The 19,159-nt window shown below is 31.4% G+C and overlaps 1 protein-coding gene across 8 annotated transcripts in view; it reads left to right on the top strand.

Moving 5' to 3' along the window:
• Positions 1-18,199, top strand: part of LOC107451801 (protein CBFA2T1) — a 94,295-nt gene extending 76,096 nt beyond the window's left edge. For 4 of the 8 annotated variants that reach the window (XM_016068021.3, XM_016068026.3, XM_016068023.2 and 1 more), the window contains 9 exons: positions 2,028-2,114; positions 3,633-3,859; positions 6,748-6,837; positions 8,657-8,853; positions 9,559-9,800; positions 10,135-10,199; positions 11,220-11,421; positions 13,968-14,158; positions 15,228-18,199. In XM_016068021.3, coding sequence (XP_015923507.1) covers positions 2,028-2,114; positions 3,633-3,859; positions 6,748-6,837; positions 8,657-8,853; positions 9,559-9,800; positions 10,135-10,199; positions 11,220-11,421; positions 13,968-14,158; positions 15,228-15,479 — 1,553 coding nt within the window. In that variant the 3' untranslated portion in view covers positions 15,480-18,199. The remainder of the gene's footprint in view (positions 1-2,027; positions 2,115-3,632; positions 3,860-6,747; positions 6,838-8,656; positions 8,854-9,558; positions 9,801-10,134; positions 10,200-11,219; positions 11,422-13,967; positions 14,159-15,227) is intronic. The other 4 variants (XM_016068022.3, XM_071182295.1, XM_071182293.1 and 1 more) reach the window with 1 other exon arrangement.
• Positions 18,200-19,159: the final 960 nt, after the last annotated feature.

The raw sequence follows: 19,159 nt of genomic DNA, 5'->3' as shown, positions 1-19,159 counted from the left end.
TATAGCTCAGAAGGATTTTTTGCTGCTAACAGTATCTAATTTTCTGTCTTTCAAAGTTGCAAATTACTAAATGTAGCTTTGAAGGCATGCATCGAATTTTAATTTTTTTTTTCTAGTTATAAATTTATGAAACTTTGTCATTTATTCGTATGATAAAATAAGGCGAATCTTTCTGCGCTTAAGTCCTGATCTGAAAACAAATCGTGGTACTTGCAGCTACGAAATTTGACGTGAACGTAGTAACGTAACGTTTGTCAATAGTAACGTAACATTGCTAAAATCTCTGACACGCCTCAGTGTCTCGCAGAGGACTAATCGTTAAGACACGGTTCCCAGCAGATCACCGAAGTCAAGCATCACTGGCTGCCGTCAGTGTGCGGGTGGGTGACCGCTTGGATTTGTCTGCGTAATGACCGAGGGTGAGCAGTATGGGTCCTCGTTAAACTGTTCTACCGTAAAGTGCTCGACTTCGCGTGCAGGTCGTTAGGCTACCGAAGCGGGGGTGCCATCCCTGCTGCAGAGGATCAAAATTGCGATGGCGTGTCTTCGGATCATCCTCAGGGATGTTTCCCAGACCGTCGCCAATAGCCCATTGTGCAGCTCTTGTGCGACGTAAATGAACTACAACAACGACACGCCTCAGTGTTACTTGCTCACTGGCTGTGGTCAGTGTGCAGGTGGATGATCACTTGGATCAGTCTGCGTAGGGACTGAGGGTGTACGATATTGGTCCTCGTTAAACTGTTCTACCGTAAAGTGCTCGACTTCGCGTGCAGGTCGTTGGGCTACCGAAGCGGGGGTGCCATCCCCTCTGCAAAGGATCAAAATGGTGTCTTCGGATCATCCTCAGGGATGCTTCCCAGACCGTCGCCAATAGCCCATTGTGCAGCTCTAGTGCGAAGTAAATTAACTACAACAACTACTACAACAGTGTTACTTGCATTTTATTTGCCTTCGTACAAATAGCATGCAATTTACTTTGATAAGATAGTTTCGTTGGTAAGAAATATGCGATCATCTAACTTCCTTTATTTTGGGTGTTGGTTTAGCTTTTTTTCAGATTAGGTGTTGGTTCAGCTTTTTCTTTTTTGGTTTAGCACGTCTAAACCAAAAAAGAAAAATGAAGGCGTCTGTACGTTATCAAAAATAACAATAATAAATATCTATTTTAGAGAATTAAGAAAAAATATAATTTTTTTTAACAAAACCATTCATTATTTTTTTTTAAAGAAAATGACAATGATTTTTACTAGAATTGGAAGTTTTTTATCTTAAACATTCGGCAGAAGAAATTTAGATGTCTTTTACAATTAAACTGCTCACGCGTGAACAAATGCATATTGCACATTACATTTTTAGTAAAAATATTTTTAAAAAAAACATTAGTTTTATAAATAAATTTAATTCAATTGTAAACGACACTTCCTTACGAAATTATTAAAGCTTTCCCGAATAAAATGACATACATGTTGACCTTCATTTAACATGTATGTCATTTTATTCACGAAAGAAAACTGATTCAGTTTGAAAATGAGTTTCCTCGTCGATAGAGTTCTCTCTGAAACTGAAATCGTGAGTTTTTTTTGTCGCAACTCCATTTAACTACTGCAGAAGAATTAAAGGTATACAAATGCAAACTAGTTCTATTATTTTTTATACACAATGATGTTGTTATACAATTTATTTTTCCTCTTCTATGGAAGTAAATACTTTATTTTTAGTTAAATAAATCTTGCGTATATAAAATTAGTATCATTCACTAACCGAATGCCAAATCTCTTAACTTCTTTTTTGAGTAAAAAATAAATTTATATTAAGTATATGAGTCAAATTAATTTATTCTTATTAAACTTAAATTACATCATCGCCACAGTTTTAGATTTTTCCAAATTTAGCCTGAAAAAAAAACTTTATTATTTCCCTATTTTCAGCTTATTATTGCAAAAATCATTCATTTGTGTATTTCATTATTTCTTCTTGCTTATTCTTTTTTTAACAATTATTTATATAAATATCTTTCTTTCCAGATCTTCCCCTGGGCATAAAAATGCCGGATTCCCCGGACAGTTTAGTAAAGACCCAGATAAACTGTAATTCAACTAATGCAATGGCAGGTTAGTTTCAATTATTTTTGAAAATGTACTTGCGATGCTTGATCAAAAATGTAATTTTGTCTTAACTTTCTTCTCACTTTACTGTGACATTGAAAAGATATGTGCTTTTTGCATTAAATTAAAAAATGCCGTGTTTCATAGCCTTGCAAATAAGATCGAATCTATAGATTTTGGTTTCATTATTAAGCTTGTATAAAAAAAATTATGTATTTAATTTAGTGTTCACATAGAAAATAATTATTTCATTCCAAAAAATAACATCAAACTTATTAAATGTATATTATTACACTGAGGAACAAATTTGTGTTGCATTTATACAAATATTTGATCTTACCTAATTTGGGTCAAGAAATATCAAGTCTGAAATTAATTTTGCTTCTGAAGCAACAATTTTTTTTTAAAATATGAGATTATTAGTTTCTTCTTTGTCGAAATGTAAAAGTAACTTCTAGGGGAGTTAGGATTAAAATCGCATTGGATAGCATGCCCGAAAATGTCATCGTAGTCGGCTAAGGGTGCTTCTCTATTAAGACCAAAAGCAGTTCACACGAAGAAACAGTTCATAATAGGGAAAGCACCCCAAGTGGCGTATAACTACAATCCGTGAATCGATAACTATACAGTTTTAATTCTGATGATGTGCCCGAATGCCTCCAGTAGTTTGTTACAATATTTACATGACCCCCTGTTAATATACCACGTTTTTATCGTGCAAATTTCGACAAAAAAATGAACTAAAATTCATATCATAACTGTAGATTGTTGAGAAAAACCGATTACAGATTTGAAATCAGCAATACGAAAGTGTCCAAGATCTGTTTAAAAAAACGAAAGCAACAGAAAACATCAACAACAAAAAATTATGTTCCCCCTGTGTTATTTTTGATAATGCTATTGAAAATAACTAAAAACAAACAAAATAAAACGTTTCCCATTAAAAATAATCGATTAATTTGCGGGCATTTAATTACTATAAAATGCTTTTATGCTAACCAAAAGGGCAAATTTTAGAAATTCACGCAGTTAATTGAGCCTATATAGCACCAATTTTCTTAAGTAGTTTCTAAATGTTTAAAAATATAACTAATAGACGATTACTCGATAATTTTTTTAACAAATGACAGCACTTGATTAGTTATATTTTATTAAGTGAAAGATGAGATTTAATCTCACACAGAGAAATCTGATTTAAAAAGATAGAGAAGCTATGCCAACTTTCCATAAAAATATATCTCGCGAAGTATTTGTGGTGGAACATTAGAATCCTATTACTTTTGTTGCGATTAGAGTAGATTTGAAAACTTTCAACAACAATAAAAGTATTGTAAAAGTAAATTAGTTTTAAAAAAATTATTCCACAGTTGATATGACAAGAGAAATATAACCCCATCCTTGAAGCTTTAAAAAAAATTAGAAAGTCATTGTATTTTATATTAAAAATTGCCAACTTAATTGATTCCTGAAATAATTATGCCAAATATGAGTTTCTTTCCACCCTGATCTTAATTGTCTGCCTAGGTGTGAACGGTAATCATTCACCTCATCCTCCGGGTGGGACACCTTCACCTCCCATGAATTCATTGCCATCATCCCACAACCTGGAGACAATGCCCAATGGGAACGGGAACAGCAGGAGTAAGCATGTCATCAAGATCAAAAGGTTTCTCGCCACCTTGCAGCAATTTGCCTCCGACATGTCCACCGATGTAGGCGAACGTGTACACAATCTCATTATTGGATTGGTGGTGAGTAGTTTGCATCATTTTACTTTCCTAGTATATTTTACATATTTGTTTTTTCTAAAAATAAAACTCTGATTTAATGAGTATCTTCTGAAAAAAAATTAGAGCTTCACCAGATAAGTTAGTTGAAATCATAGGTATAGGTTAATGCAGAAATCCTTAGAAAGGCAAAGCAGAAACCAATTAATCTGAAAATTAAAAAAAAAATAATAGTAATAATAAAATAAACAAAAAACGTAAATGGAAATAGATTGCTCATGTTCTACTTAAACCTGAAAAAAACAAACCAAAAAACTAAAACCAAAAAGTAAATAAATTTTTTGATTGGAACCCTTAGGGCAGTGTTTCCCAAAGTGTGGTACGCGTACCCCCAGGGGTACGGGAACAGTTTAGTGGGGTTATGCGAAATATCTTGCAACAAACGAAATTTTCAAAAAAATAAATTGACATTTTTAAAATGAATAAAAATAAATAGTCACTCATCGGATAACTTTTTCAAAACAAGTTACAAAAACACTGAGTGAAAATTAATTTATGCTTAATTGCTTACTTTTATGACATTTAACGCAATAAAAAGGAATATATTACCTTTTCTACACCAAACAATTGCTTTATAACAAAGAATTTCTCACTGACTTATAGAGCTAATAATCAATGCACCACGTGGTTTACTTAAGAAAAATGCTGCAATAAGTTTAATTTTAATCTAGTTTATGTCTTTTTACTAGAACGTATCTCAGATGGGCATTAGGAACAAAAAAAAAACGTGAGATACAAGATTACCCATGAGACACGGGGATGTGCAAATTTGCAGGCAACTTTCGCTCGTGTCAGACACTTACAAATGCATTAAGGGATTAATCTTCAAATTGAAATTAGCTTCAGCTTTCCTTTATATTTTTTCACGAATTAGATATTATTGTATTTTTAATTTATGATAAACGTATAGTAAAAGGAAGAAATATTATATTGTAAAGGAATTATGTATTGTAAAAGAAGAAATATTGTATTGATGTTGTTGTCGCCGGCCATTAAAGCAGAGGGGGTGCGATTGTTCTTGTTTTCCAATGCCATCTATGGCCAAGAATGCTTCTGATACACCGATACGTCACACCCGTTTATATAGCGGACCCACTCATTCGTCCACAGATCGTAATTTTGATCGGAATCAAAGAACGATCAATCTCCAATTGAACCCCCAGAGGTATTGATCTGTTATGGGAACATGGAGGGCTTTGTGACCCGACAGATTTAACGTGTACCAGTCCCTATTTAGTACATGGGGAATCTTCGGCCGGCTGGATTCGAACTCCCATTCTCACAAACGTGAGTCCAGCACTCTGCCAACCAGGCTATCCCGGCCTTTATTGCTGTTAACGTGATTCAATATGTCTTTCTTTGTATGTTTTATTACAAACTTTATATTTTGTAACAAGTTTCAAAACTACATAACACTAATCACGATACACTTGTAATTGCTGCGAATTTCATAAGAGATGTCATTTACCTTTTTGGCGCTTGATAAACTTCCTCTCAAAACTGTTTGTTTTTACAGCCGATGTTCTTATTTCTCTAATCGAAAAAATATAATTGGAAACGAATGTTTTGAAACTCAAATTATTCAAAACGTCTCTACGTGACGTCTTAACGGATATAGATTAAAGAAATTATCTTTTTTATGTAGTTTTGTTTTTAATCTGTTCAAAAAATATTTGTGTTCGTGAAACTATTTCAAAATTGTTCAATTGGGAGTACCTGCAACTCGAGAAGAAGATCGCTGAAATCAGCTGGTTATCTATTATATCCAAGATTCACTGTTATCTATTTTCGATCGATTTAGTTCAGATTGTAACAACAATCAAGTCCCGCAGTGTAGTGTTCGTTAAGACACGGTTCCCAGTAGATCACAGAAGTCAAGCATCACTGGCTGCGGTCAGTGTGCGGGTGGATGACCACTTGGATCAGTCTGCGTAGGGACCGAGGGTGTGCGGTATTGGTCTTCGTTAAACTGTTATACCGTAAAGTGCTCGACTTCGAGCGCAGGTCGTCGGGCTACCAAAGCAGGGGTGTCATCTCCTCTGCAGAGGATAAAAATTGTGATGGCATGTCTTCGGATCATCCTCAGGGATGTTTCCCAGATCGTCGCCAATAGCCCATTGTGCAGCTCTAGTGCGACGTAAATGAACTACAACAACAACGACATATTTATCAACTCTGATTGGTTTAAAATTAATTTCAAATCACTGAAAATATTTGAAAATTTAACCTACTTCCTTTTTAGCAATCAATTAATTATTATAAGTTTAGGGCCAGGATATTCTGGTTGGTAGGGCGTTGAACCGTGTTCAAAAGGTTGTGATTCCGATTCCCTACGGCTGATGCATCTCCGTGTTCAAAGTGGTGACTGGTGCATGCTAAATCTGTTGGGGTCACAACATCCTCCAAGTTCCCATAACAAATCAAAACCTGGGGGTACTGGATAGGAGATTGATCATCGAAATTACGATCTGCAGATGAATGAATGGGTCCGCTCTATAAACGGGTGTGACGTATGCATGTGTCAGAAGTCAAATTCTTGGCCTTAGATGGCGCCACTGGGAAACAAGAAGAACGCTCCCCTCTGCCTCGGTATTGACAATTGGCATAAGACAACAACAACATTATTAAGTTTGCGCATTTTGCAAATTTTCAGAAATACTCCTAAAAATGGCGCATTTTAAAATTAGGTATAGAGATTCAGCTACCTGAAATCATCCCCTTCAAGCAACCTTAATAAAATTAATGAAATTTAAACTTTCTTAACTTCAGGACAATTCATTAATTTTTTTAAAAAATTAGATTTACTCTCTTTTAATATATCTTTTGTTCTTCTTTTTCTGAAAAAAATGTAGAGTTCTTCAGTTACCATAGAAGATTTTCATCATAAAATTCAAGAAGTCACGAATTATCCATTAAGGCCATTCGCAATTCCTTTCCTAAAAGTAAGTTGAAATTATTTTTGATAAATAAATAATTTGTCTTGTTTTGCTTTTGATAAAAATATCCGACTAGGTAAAAATCAACAATGTCGACGAAAATTTCGATTTTCTTTTTTTTTTTTTTTTTCAATCCATATTCGAATTTTGGTGTGAATTAGCTTTCCAAAACCCGTTAAATTTTTTATCTTAATTCTGTCGAAATAAAGTTATAATAGTTTTTTTCGTATACTGACAGGCGAAACCGAATCGGAAGTAAAAGACAAAATTCATTTTCAGAAATTAGTTTTCGAATTTTTTTTGTTCTCAGAATTTTTCTGAATAGTATTTAATAATTTTGAGAATCGAATATTTTTTTTAGTTGAAACCAGTCGGATACCTTGACTTTTTCTAAAAAGTGAAAAAAAGAGACGTATAAACATTTTCTCTGTTTATAAATGACAGAAACTATATTCTAGCGTCAGCTTTTTTTTTAATAGAAGAAATCATGAATTTAATTTAAAAAATGATGAGTAAAGAAAACAAACCGAAATCCATCCCCAAAAAATTGATTATTTCTTTCTGTAGTTTATTTCTCTCTGATTATTTCTTTCTGACTTTTAATACATATTAATTAAAATAGTTTAAGTTCAAATTATATATGTTTATGTGAGAGAGTTTTTAGGCAAAAATAAATTGAATAACGATGACTATTTTTTTTTTCGAAGGCCGAAAAATATTTGACACTTATTTTCATAGTAATTATTCATTATTAAAGGAATAAATAAATAAATTAAATTTTGAACGTTATATAGGAATTGCGGACCCTCTAAGGGGAGCTACATTCATGAAATATAACACTTAGTGCATCGATCCTTTTAAATAGAAGGTCAAGCTATGTTTAATTCATGCCATCTTTGTTATAAGGGCTACCTCTATTTACATTAACATCAGTGAAATGCCAGTTCCATTTGAAAAATAATGGAATCGTACATTAATTAAATAAGAAATTAACTTAAAATTATTTTATTATTGTTTAAATTTACGTTTTTCTTAGAAATTTCAAAATATTGCTAATTTTAGTGGAATATTAAAAAAAAATAATCTACTTTTTCAACAGTATTTTTTTATTCAACAAATTGGTTGTACTTAAGTTTCGTTTTTCATTGCTGCTTGAAATTATACTCTTTATTCCTTGACTTTTAAAATTTTAAAACACCTATCTTCTCAGTTTCTTAATAAAACTTTACTCTTTCCAATATATATTTTATATTAAAGCGTTATTCTTTTCTGTATGAAACTGTTTTTTTCTTTAAATTTAAAATTTTTTCGTATTTCTTTATTTCAATTTTAAAAAGATTGATAAAATGTGTTAGTCCACTTAACAGATTAAATTTTTTTATTTTCAATTATGTAATATTTTTATATATTTTTGTTTGCAAGTGAGTTTACACTTAAAAAGGAACTTTACCCTGGTATCAGGTGTCTGGAAAAACGTTTAACAGTTTAAAAAAATTCTCCATCTTCAGCGCCAGCTATTGACGAACTTTTTAAATAATTCTGAAACTCGGCGAAAATAAACACGAAGTTTCCCGAGCATAACACAGTGCACCGTACATTTTTATCTTTTCTGTTTTCTTTAATTTTTGGGACACGGAATTTTTGGATAAAAGCTGTTTTTTAAAGCTGCAGCTTAGCACTCAGTACAAGTATCTAAAAAGATTAAATACTCTTCGATTAAGTGCTAGAATGTTCAATAGCAAAATTTTAATATTGTGCGATCTATCATTAAGTTTCATAAGGTAATATATATTGCTTATCAAGAAATATTATAATTGTTTTTTAGTCCCACCTACCTATTCTGCAATCCGAACTAATGAATTATTCAAGAATGGCCAAACAAGGCCTTACTCAGTACTTGAGACAGCATGAGAACACAATACTTGATACATCATCCCACCCTAACTCAGAACCATTTGAAATTTTCCAATCATCTTCTTCAGAAATCAAAGAAAACGGAAAACGAAGATCCCCCAGCTCAAGGTAAGCCTGAGTTCTCTTATTCCATATGAACATAATGTGAACTTCTTCCATACCACGATTTGAAAGTGGTAACTATTTCACACATCTATAAAAATGAATTTATCAACTGCCATTGTGGATTAATATCTACTACTATCGAAAGCTCCACCGTCATATTAAATGCTTTTTTGCAAATAATATGCTATTTTTAAGTGAAGTTTGTTACAGTTGCTCATATAATGTTGGGCAAACATTGGGATGTCTAGATTTTTCAATATTGGTCCCAGAATGACTTTCACTAATGGACCAATATTATTTTCTATGTAGGTCCTTTATAGATTTATAATGTTGATAAACATTGGGAAGTCTATATTTTTCAATATTGGTCCTAGAATGACTTTCACTAATGGACGAATATTATTTCCTATGTAGGTCCTTAATAGATTTATAGTGTTGGGTAAATGTTGGGATGTCTAGATTTTTCAATATTGGTCCTAAAATGACCTTGAACTTGTTGCTTTCATGCTATCGAAAATTAATGTTTTCGTAAATTTTATTCTTTTTACATACGTCTTGATGTCTGCTAAGCATCTTATGGTTCACATTTTGTTCACCAAATTTATGTTCATTTGTGCGTTCATTAATTTGCATAATACGATTTTGCTATTTCTATATCCATTCTTATTAACCCTGCATAAAATTTACAATGCTAGTGTTTGATTTCAGAAATGGGAAGATGGATTTGGATTACGGTGATACAAACGGTGACAGTCAACCACCTTCTAAAAGACATCATCCGATGCAAAGTCCAACTTTAGGATCTAGAACAAGTCCTGGCGCACCCCCCGGCCTCGGACTGCCTCCAGGATTAAATCTCAGAATACACGAAGATACCAACCACAGTTACCGAGATGGAAGGACCGACAGATATGATAGATTTGATCGGGAATTTTACAGACCTTTCTACAGTAGGTTCACTATAACTTCAATTAACAATTTCAAATACAAGATATATCATCATCGTAATTGAAAAGCGTAGTGGCAAAACATGTTAAGCAATATATTACCAATTTTAAAAAAGTTTTTAAAAAATCAGTTTTACTTTCAAGAACAGTTAAACTTTTTTTAAAAGTTAATACAACCTCATTTGAAGATTATCTGAAATAAAATCATGTTCTGTGGTTAGAGTTAAATCAGAAATGTGATTGTTTAAAACTTATCACACAAAAAAATAATAATTTATCATTCAATTAATATCTATTATTTCAACCTTTGTCTCATGTCTGAACAATTGTTTTGCAGATAATATTCCAAGAGATTTTGTGGATGACAGAGACATGGAAGAGGAATGGAGAAATATATATACGGTATTTATCTTAAACAAAATTTGTCCTCTTTTTTTTTAGAAACAATTGCTTTAAAAAAACTCGTGCAATCAGAAAAACAGCAATTCAAAGCAAGAAAATAACATTTCAATGATATGTTCAGTGTTTAAACGCAGCAATTTTTATTTTTGAAGCAGTATTGAGCAACACTTTTATATTTTTGGAACATCGTGGAGCATTACTTTTACACAACCAGAATTTCGAAATCACATCGCTAACCCGTGCAGAGTCGGCGAAAGAAAAAAAAAGCACTTCCACAGATCCGTAAACTCCGAGAGTATCCGTACTAGTACGAGATGCAATAAGAGTGCCAAATTGAGTTAACGTGCGTGTGATCTTTGGAGCTGGAGTCAGAAAAGCTGGTTTGCTATATGATACCATAGGCCATGAAGAAGGAATCGCGTGATCTAGTATCAATCACGGTTCTGGGGGCTTGTCATAATAAGGGATTCATAATCGATTTCACAGATGACAATTTTTATCGAACAGCCGAAACAATTTTGAGTATAAGACTACTAATGTTCAACTTAATTTTGAACACAGTTCAGATCAAGTATTGGAAGAAATTTGTCTTCGTGCTTCGTGCTTCGTCAAGCAACAGCAAAATCAGCCATCATAAGCCTCTGGTAGTCCAAAAATATTGACTTAAGCATAAAATATGTCAGAACTATGAGTCATATAAGAAAGTGCATTGTTAAAATCGGTTAAATTAAGTTCTTAATTGTGTACAGAAGGCGCGAAAAAGGAGTCGAGAGTTTCAACCACACCAATACAATGTAGGTGTCTACATATAAAGTCATGACCAGTCGCGCTTATTATAACGTAACTCATCACCTCTGCACTAAATGGTAGAAGAATGAGTGAAAAAGACAGCTCGAATTACCTAGAAATTGTTGATTTGAATATATAGAACTCTAATTATAGAATCAAAATATTTACTAAATCTATTCTTTTTTTAAAAAAATTATTTTTGAAGAAGGAATAAATGTTTATTTCCCACAGATGCTGAATTGTATTTTGGGAATGGTAGAAAAAACGAAACGGGCTCTTTGCATACTGCAACATCGGAGTTATTCTGAAAGAACGGAACTACCTGGTTGGATCCGGCATCCCGAAATGGAACATAAAAAATCTCGTCCATCCGATATCGTCTCTCACTTCAAGATAGCTGAAGACAGAGTAAGCGAAGTGCGTAGGAGAGCAGGTGTGTAATGCTATCTTCTTTATTTTTTAAACTAATAAGTAATATAGTGATAAGCTACAATTTTTCCACGAAACTGTTCCAGATAGGTACTTTATCTGTTTCTATCAAAACTATATTTAAATCTTTGATACTCTCTTACTACCCATTGCACCCACTGCAAACGAATTTAAAACGTCTTTATTTTTATATTATTTACGTCGAACAAGTTAGTATAATTTATTCTTAAATTGTATAAATGCTCTTAAATTGTCAATAAAATATAGATAAGTGAACAAATTTAACGTATGCAATTTTTAAAGATCTGAAAATGTTACGGTCACAAACCGACTTTGTCAAAACTGGCAAAAATCGGAAGTATATTTAACAAATATTTTAGTTAAAAACCATTCCTGTAACTGACCATTATAGGCCAGGGGAGTCAGAGGTTAAGGCTTTCAATCCATAAGGCGTGATCAATAGCATAATTTTGGTAATGCGGTAAGCATCGAGTACAATACCGCTTTTGATTAAGTATGGGTACAAGCTGGTACCCATCAATCTTGAAATTTCAAGCCACAATTGAGGGTCGAACACCAGTCCTCCACAATGATGGATCAGTGCTTTTGTCACTACGGAATCACGGGTAAAAAAAAAAAAAAACATCATACATAGAACCATCTTTATTGCCTATATGGGAGTATTTTTCATCAAAAACGATCTCACAAATTCAACTTGAAAATATTTTTTTATATTCTAGCTGATCTAAGTAGGGGAGAGTGGGGTCAATTGTAACATTTTTTACTTAACTATTTTTAACTAACAAAAAATCCAATATATTATTAGTATTAATTGACAGACGAGTAAAGTAGACTATCCTCTACTAGAAAAAATAATAATTTCCTTATTTTAAATGTTATTATATTAGTTATTAACAATTTTTGACAGTCGTGCACTTGTTACAATTGTCCCCACTTACGGGGTCAATTGTAACAGTTCATAAATTCAACTAAAACATAGTTAATTATACATATTATCATAGTTGTGATATATGTTTTTATTGATTAAAATTGAAGTGATATTTTAGGAGTAAAAGTAATAATGAACAGAGACCTAAAGCGTTAAACTTTTAACTTTAAGGGGTTAAAAATTTTAATTTATGCTGCGAAAGGTGACAAATGAAATAATGCACATGCAACATAATATAAATGATATACGAAACTATTGGTGGTTCTTAAAGAGTTAAGTAATGATTTGTGAACATAAGATTATTTATTTTCAGCTGTTACAATCGTCCCTTTACTTATTGTTACAATCGTCCCCAAGACGCCATTTCAGCTTCATTTGTTAAAAACATTGCTAGTTAATTAACAAAACTAATTATTTTTTATTGAAATGTTAATTAAGGTGTCCACTTACATATTCGGTTAATAATTTTTATTTGTTTAAACAAAATTACTTTGTTACAATATAATAATCTAATACCAAAAAAAGTACTTACGTAGCTTGAAAATATCATTTGTGATGTAACTCTTTCAAAAGTACATAAAAATGGTTGCCAGCAGGGGTGTACATGTAGATTTATTAAATACACCTTGTGCGCCATCTAGGAACCAAATCTAGAACGCGACACTCGAAATTTTTGCTCTGTTACAATCGTACCCTGTTACAATTGACCCCACTCTCCCCTACGGGTTGGAAAAAAAAAGAAATCAATAAATCTGTATTGATTAACACTTTTCACTACGAAATCATACAAACCTTTAACTTCACGCTATATTTCATAACCGTAAATTATTAAAATTCTAAATATGATATTTTTCACTTATTTTGACCTAAATTAATAGAAAATAATGAAACAAGGATGAAAAATGTGTTTAATCTGCGTCAAAGGGTTAAGAATCGCAGATTTGTAGGCATACACACACACAACATTCTACTTTATTTATATAGATTGGCCAAAGTCATTTAATTGTACTATACAACGAAAAAAAATGTCCTTTAAATGAAAATATGTGTTTATTTTACCTGAAAATAACAAATCTCTAATTATTTTATTTACCCCGCCTTCTTTTCATAAAAATTCACATCTTTGTCAGGCAATTTTACGTATTTAAACAAAACACAAAAATAGAGGCAAAGGAAAAGCGTTCTCAGTGGCAGTGGGACCATCACCAGCTTAAAGACAAAAGCCATTATATACTTTCCCGTAGTTTTGATTCTCTAAAAAAGATGCATTAGAGATCGATGTATTCGAGAATTCCTGTCGACTTATCACCCACGAAATGGTACGTGATGGATCATGTTCGTTTCAGTATGGTATGGTAATAGAATTTGTCGTATAGTGTTATTACTAGGAAAAAAAATCATTTCGCTAAGAGACTTGTTTCAAATGTTTAAAAATTCTAAACGTAAAAACACAAGTGAAAATGGTTTTTAAAAGAAATATAGCGAAGCTATAAGTTTATTAGTTCCCCCCCCCCTCATTTGAAATTTTTATGTGTTCTAAAATAAAGATGCACATTATCCGAGTTGATTGTGATAGCGTGGCGTCTTTTTTGTCGCCCTAGAAGAAGCTGTCAATGAAGTGAAAAGGCAAGCCGTTGCCGAACTACAAAAAGCAGTGTCAGCAGCCGAATCTAAAGCTAGTGAGCTGGTCGCAGCAGAACGAATCAAAATGGAAAGAATGTTAGCTGAGGCTAGAAGACAAGCTGCTGAAGATGCTCTAGCTGTTGCTACACACCAAGAAGAATCCACCGAAGTAATTATACTTTTATTTTACTCAACGAATATTAGAAATTCAAGAGAAAATTTTATTTGCGAACCCTTTGATTAAATGGTTGAACGTAGAACTGCACAAACATATCGTACATATTCAAAGAAACGAAAACAAATGGTGCTTTAAATTAAATGTAGCCCAAAAAAAGGAGAAAGGATCACTAAAGTACCTCCACGTGATACCTTGGATTAGATACACTTAGAAATTATGGTATGCATATTTTAAACTGGATGTAACAAAACTAATGGTGACAACTGTAAAAGGTGACATAACATGTCAAAACAAATAATTTTTACCACAAAATTTGCTTTCCGACTTTACACTGTATGGTGAAGATTGTTCTGGCAAGTTTTGTCAAACCCTTACAGTTATCACCATTCGTTTTGTTAAACCTAATATAGTGCATTTGAGGATGTATAGACAAAGCTATGTCACCTAAATGTCTTACTATCTCATTTCCATTAATTCAAAAATACACCAGACCAGACCCTTAAAAACAATGAGAAAAATAATTAAGTTAAGTTGGCACAAACGAAATTTGATGCTTCTAATATCTAAATTAAATTGGTGTAGCGAGAGCAATAAGGGATTAAATATAGAGTTTCAAAACATAAGTCAGACTTCTTAACGCCAACACTCAATATCAAATAGGTGTTGAAACTAAGTCTGACAAAAAAAAAAGGATGTTTTGGAGTTATAGGACTAGTAGTATTTACCTTAAGAAAGTGACCATTTTGAGAAAGTTATAAAATATTAAAAACTTTGAGAATTATAGTTTTTATGTAACATTTATGAGCAATTTAAAATTTTTATACCGCTTTTAGATGAAGCTTTTTAAAAAAAAAAAGTCTTTTCTAAATCATGCTTAAAAAAAAAAAAAACTTTTTACAGAAAACATATTTCTCCAAATTGCGAGTTAGTTTTCATTTACTACTTTTTTTTTACTTACTAATCTTTTTTTTACTTCCATGATTTAATTTTAAAGAATTCTTCTTCAAAATGTTTTGGTATTCTTAAAACTGAAATAATGAATTTTAAATTTTTTTTTCAGAATTGCTGGAATTGTGGAAGAAAAGCAAGTGAAACTTGCAGTGGTTGTAACATAGCTCGATATTGCGGATCTTTTTGCCAGCACAAGGATTGGGAATCTCATCACAGAATCTGTGGTCAAACCAACAGTAGTCATTCAGCAACTTCATCGGCAAGTACGCCTCCCCGAACAACATCAGATCACAGCCCAAGCCCAACAAGTAGATCTACAAATCTCATAGACATTAAACCTGTTAAACTCGACGTAGTCTAACTGCCAATTTACGCAAAACCTATAAAATTCTGTGCAATTACTCTAGTCGCCAAGTTCTCTGGAGAGAATCTTTTACAGGTTACATAGAGATTTGGTTAGCGGTTTGTGCAATTCTTTCTCAGAAAAAAAAAACTGGTCGTCTCTCCGCCAACAATTCATGCGCAACTCTTAGAAGATTATTACAAATCTTTAAAACAGCAGGGTTTGACGGATGAAATGGCTCGTAAAGTATTGTATCAAGATCGTCGTACGGAGAGACAAGTCATCATAATTTGGGATCTGTATTTTTCTAGCAACTAATGTTTGTAGATCCAGTCTGTCATTGAAATGATGGAATAGCTTGTTCGCCAAGTTGGCTGCACTGAATTGTAATCGAATTAGAGAGACAAATAATCAGAATTTGGGACCTATATTACTTCTGACAGGATTTTGTGGAAAAACATTGTAATTCTGTGCAATTTACCTAGTCGCTAAATTCTTTAAAAACAGCCGTCTTGTGGCTGGAACACAATGTTTCAAGTTTATAATGACTGTGCCAGACATATGTTGGAAAGCAAAGCCTCTCACAAGCGTGCGTTGCTTTCAAGAATTCAAATTAGTATTTAAAGTCCTAGATTGATAAGTATTTATCTCACATAACTTGTACAGTTGCAGTGTCTATATCATTTACAGTAGTCATACCAAAGGCGATTTTTACTGTTCGAATTTCAACTCTAGTCAAATCACAGTTAGTTTAAAACTGCACATATTTTATTTTACACTCGTTGTTAATTGTTGAAAATTTGTTGAAATAAATTGTGAACATTAGAACTTAAATACTATTCATTAATTTTCTTGATATAAGTATTTTTTAACTAAAACAGTTATGGTGTTTAGATTAAATTCTAAAGGAACAGGTAGAAGCATTCTAGTCACTATTAAATCATTGTAGCAAATTTATTAATTCGGAAGGGCGTATTTTAAATTAATAAAAAAAAGTTTTTGTTTCGATTCTATTTTACAGATCTAGATGAAAATAATTAGGCACACTGTATAGTTCTAAGTTCAGTTTGAAATTCTACAGTATAACCAAGCACACATACAGTTACAGTTTAATTTAACTAGCAAACAAAATTAGGAATAATTCACCCCCATTAGTGAGCCTAAACTGGCCACTAGTTCATTAAATTGATCTCTCTTACTCTCTAATATATTCCAGAACAATTCTTTCCAAAAATAAATTGAAATTTCTTTGACCTTATGATTTTGAAATTTGACAGTAAAGTTTAAAAAAATTAGGTTTAAAAATTATAAGAAGTCAAATTTACTTTTAGATTACTTGCTCAAAAGTAATTAAAATTTGTATGCAGTTTTTTAAAAAAAAAATAATTACATAAACTACAACATGATCAACCAGATAAAAAATATTCAGTTGTATTATTTATGCATCATATTGTTTACCATGTAGTACAAATCAGATGATATTTAAAGCTTGTTAAATTTTAGATATTTTGTTGTTTAAAAATTATAGTTTTATTTCTGAACAAAAGATTATATATAATGATTACATTAAGTGCCAAAAGTCATTTTGCTAACATACATCATTTGCTTTTTCATAAAGGGCTTCAAAACTTTAGAAACATAGCACTTATATTTGTAAGTTTCTTTTTATCTTCTTACAAAATAATAACCTTAAAACAAAAATTATTTTATCTTCTATTTTATCAAGAACTTTTCAAAGTTATAAAAAAAACTTCGTATTTGCTCTCAATTTACTTTTTAAAAACACGTTAATTTTACGTTGTATCTAGAAGAAAATTCTAAAAATGGTATTTAAATATTACACGTTTCTATATAAGTAAGTTAAATGGTGTTTTTAATTTTAAAATTAATTATTGTACGCTTAGAATAAACATTAAATTCAGTATAAATTATTAAAAAAAGTAAAATCACTAATATTTTGGATTTTTAGGAAGGGATTATAATTCTCTTACATAGGTACTATTTTTAACAATATAATTTAAGAAAGATTGGCTTAACAATGAAATACTTCAGCTACAAATATTAAAAAGTAAAAATTCCCTTACTTTTCAAGACAGATGTTATCCAATTTCCTTTATTTTTGTAAGAAGTATCAGAAATTTTATTAGTTTTTCAGCTCTGTCTTATTCTGATACATACTGATACTTACTATTCGATTTGAAAATAAAAAAATTTTAACATTTTTTACAAGACCAATTTTTTGGAAAAAATAATGGACTTAATTCATTTATAATTCATTTTCCCAGACTTTTTGGGAAATTTTAATTAAATTCTTTAATATTCAACTGATTTTTCCCTGTCGTAGACACATTGTAATTATTGGTCTTACAATTATAAACTTTAATTAGTAAACTAGTTAGCAATCTGAAGAAAAAAAACATTATCATGTAAAAAAAAAGGGGGAACTCATTAATAAATTTACATTGATTTAAAAACTGATTAACATAATAACAACTAGAAGAAATCAAATTATCTTGAATGCAATTGCTTTTCAAAATTGTTTCTTTGACAAATATGCAATGGATTAGAAAGCCTGTTTACTAATCTCACTGCTGAGCATCTCATCTGTATTGAAATCATAGAAGACGAATGCATGTTGTAAATGTTCATGTTATTAACTAGTCACCAAATAATTTTAATTTGTAGAAGTGTTCATGTACATATATTTTTCTGATGTAATAAAATTTATCATTCTGTTATTTGGTAATATCTATTCCTTAATGTGACAATTTCATCCATGTAAGAGCTTTGGTTGGTTAACTGGAGACAAAAAATAAATTAGGCCATAATGTGTCAAAAATGTTAATTCTGTGAAATTCTCAGTTAAATCATACAAGATTCACAACTAAAAGCTATTAAATGGTAATTGCTAATAAACTATCCAACTGCCAAAGAAAATTGTCAGAGAACTCTCGCAGCATCTCATTGCTTTAGCATAATAACTTGCTTAGTAAATAGTATTATTGAATTACAAATATTGATATTTTAAACAAAATTTCAAAATAAGATATTGTTAAATAAAATAGTTTTCTTGAAATAAGCATTCTAATTTTAAAAATAAGACATTTAACCATATTGCAGTGAATTTTTAAAAGATATACTTAATTAAAATCACATTGGTTCTTAAGACATTCGATTTTATGAATCAGCTAATTTTAGAAACCATCTTGTCTATGTCTTCACTTCGAAAAAATTCCAAAGTTAAACTTTACATTGACAGCTAAATAAATTGCTACACATGTTGAATAATCATGAGCTTTAAATTTACAGAAGGGTCTTAAAATAATGGCAAATTGTAATTAGAAAGATACAAAAACTTTCAAATGATGTTGAAACTTTCAATATTACCTCGAATATCAGGGATAGATTTAAATAAATTTCAAAAGCATCCACGACACTCAAATCTTGCCCTTTAAATATATTTCTAAAGTTTAACCAAAATAAATCTAAAATTGTACCCTCAACTCTTTATTTCATAATTGAAACAGAATAAGCATTAACACAAACTGTTTCATCCATATTCTGGCCTTACTTTTCTTATTTATTAATGAAATTAACAGAACAGATATCCTTCAGTTATAGAGTTTATGTAAGGCAAACCATCAATTAAATAGTTTACTTACTTTTGATTTCTTTGAGGGATGATGGGCTTGCAATAT

The sequence above is a fragment of the Parasteatoda tepidariorum genome, chromosome 4, assembly GCF_982258835.1.
Source record: "Parasteatoda tepidariorum strain Cologne lab strain chromosome 4, Ptep-v5.0, whole genome shotgun sequence".
Lineage (NCBI taxonomy): Eukaryota > Metazoa > Arthropoda > Arachnida > Araneae > Theridiidae > Parasteatoda > Parasteatoda tepidariorum.
This window is presented reverse-complemented; position numbering and strand designations above follow the sequence as displayed.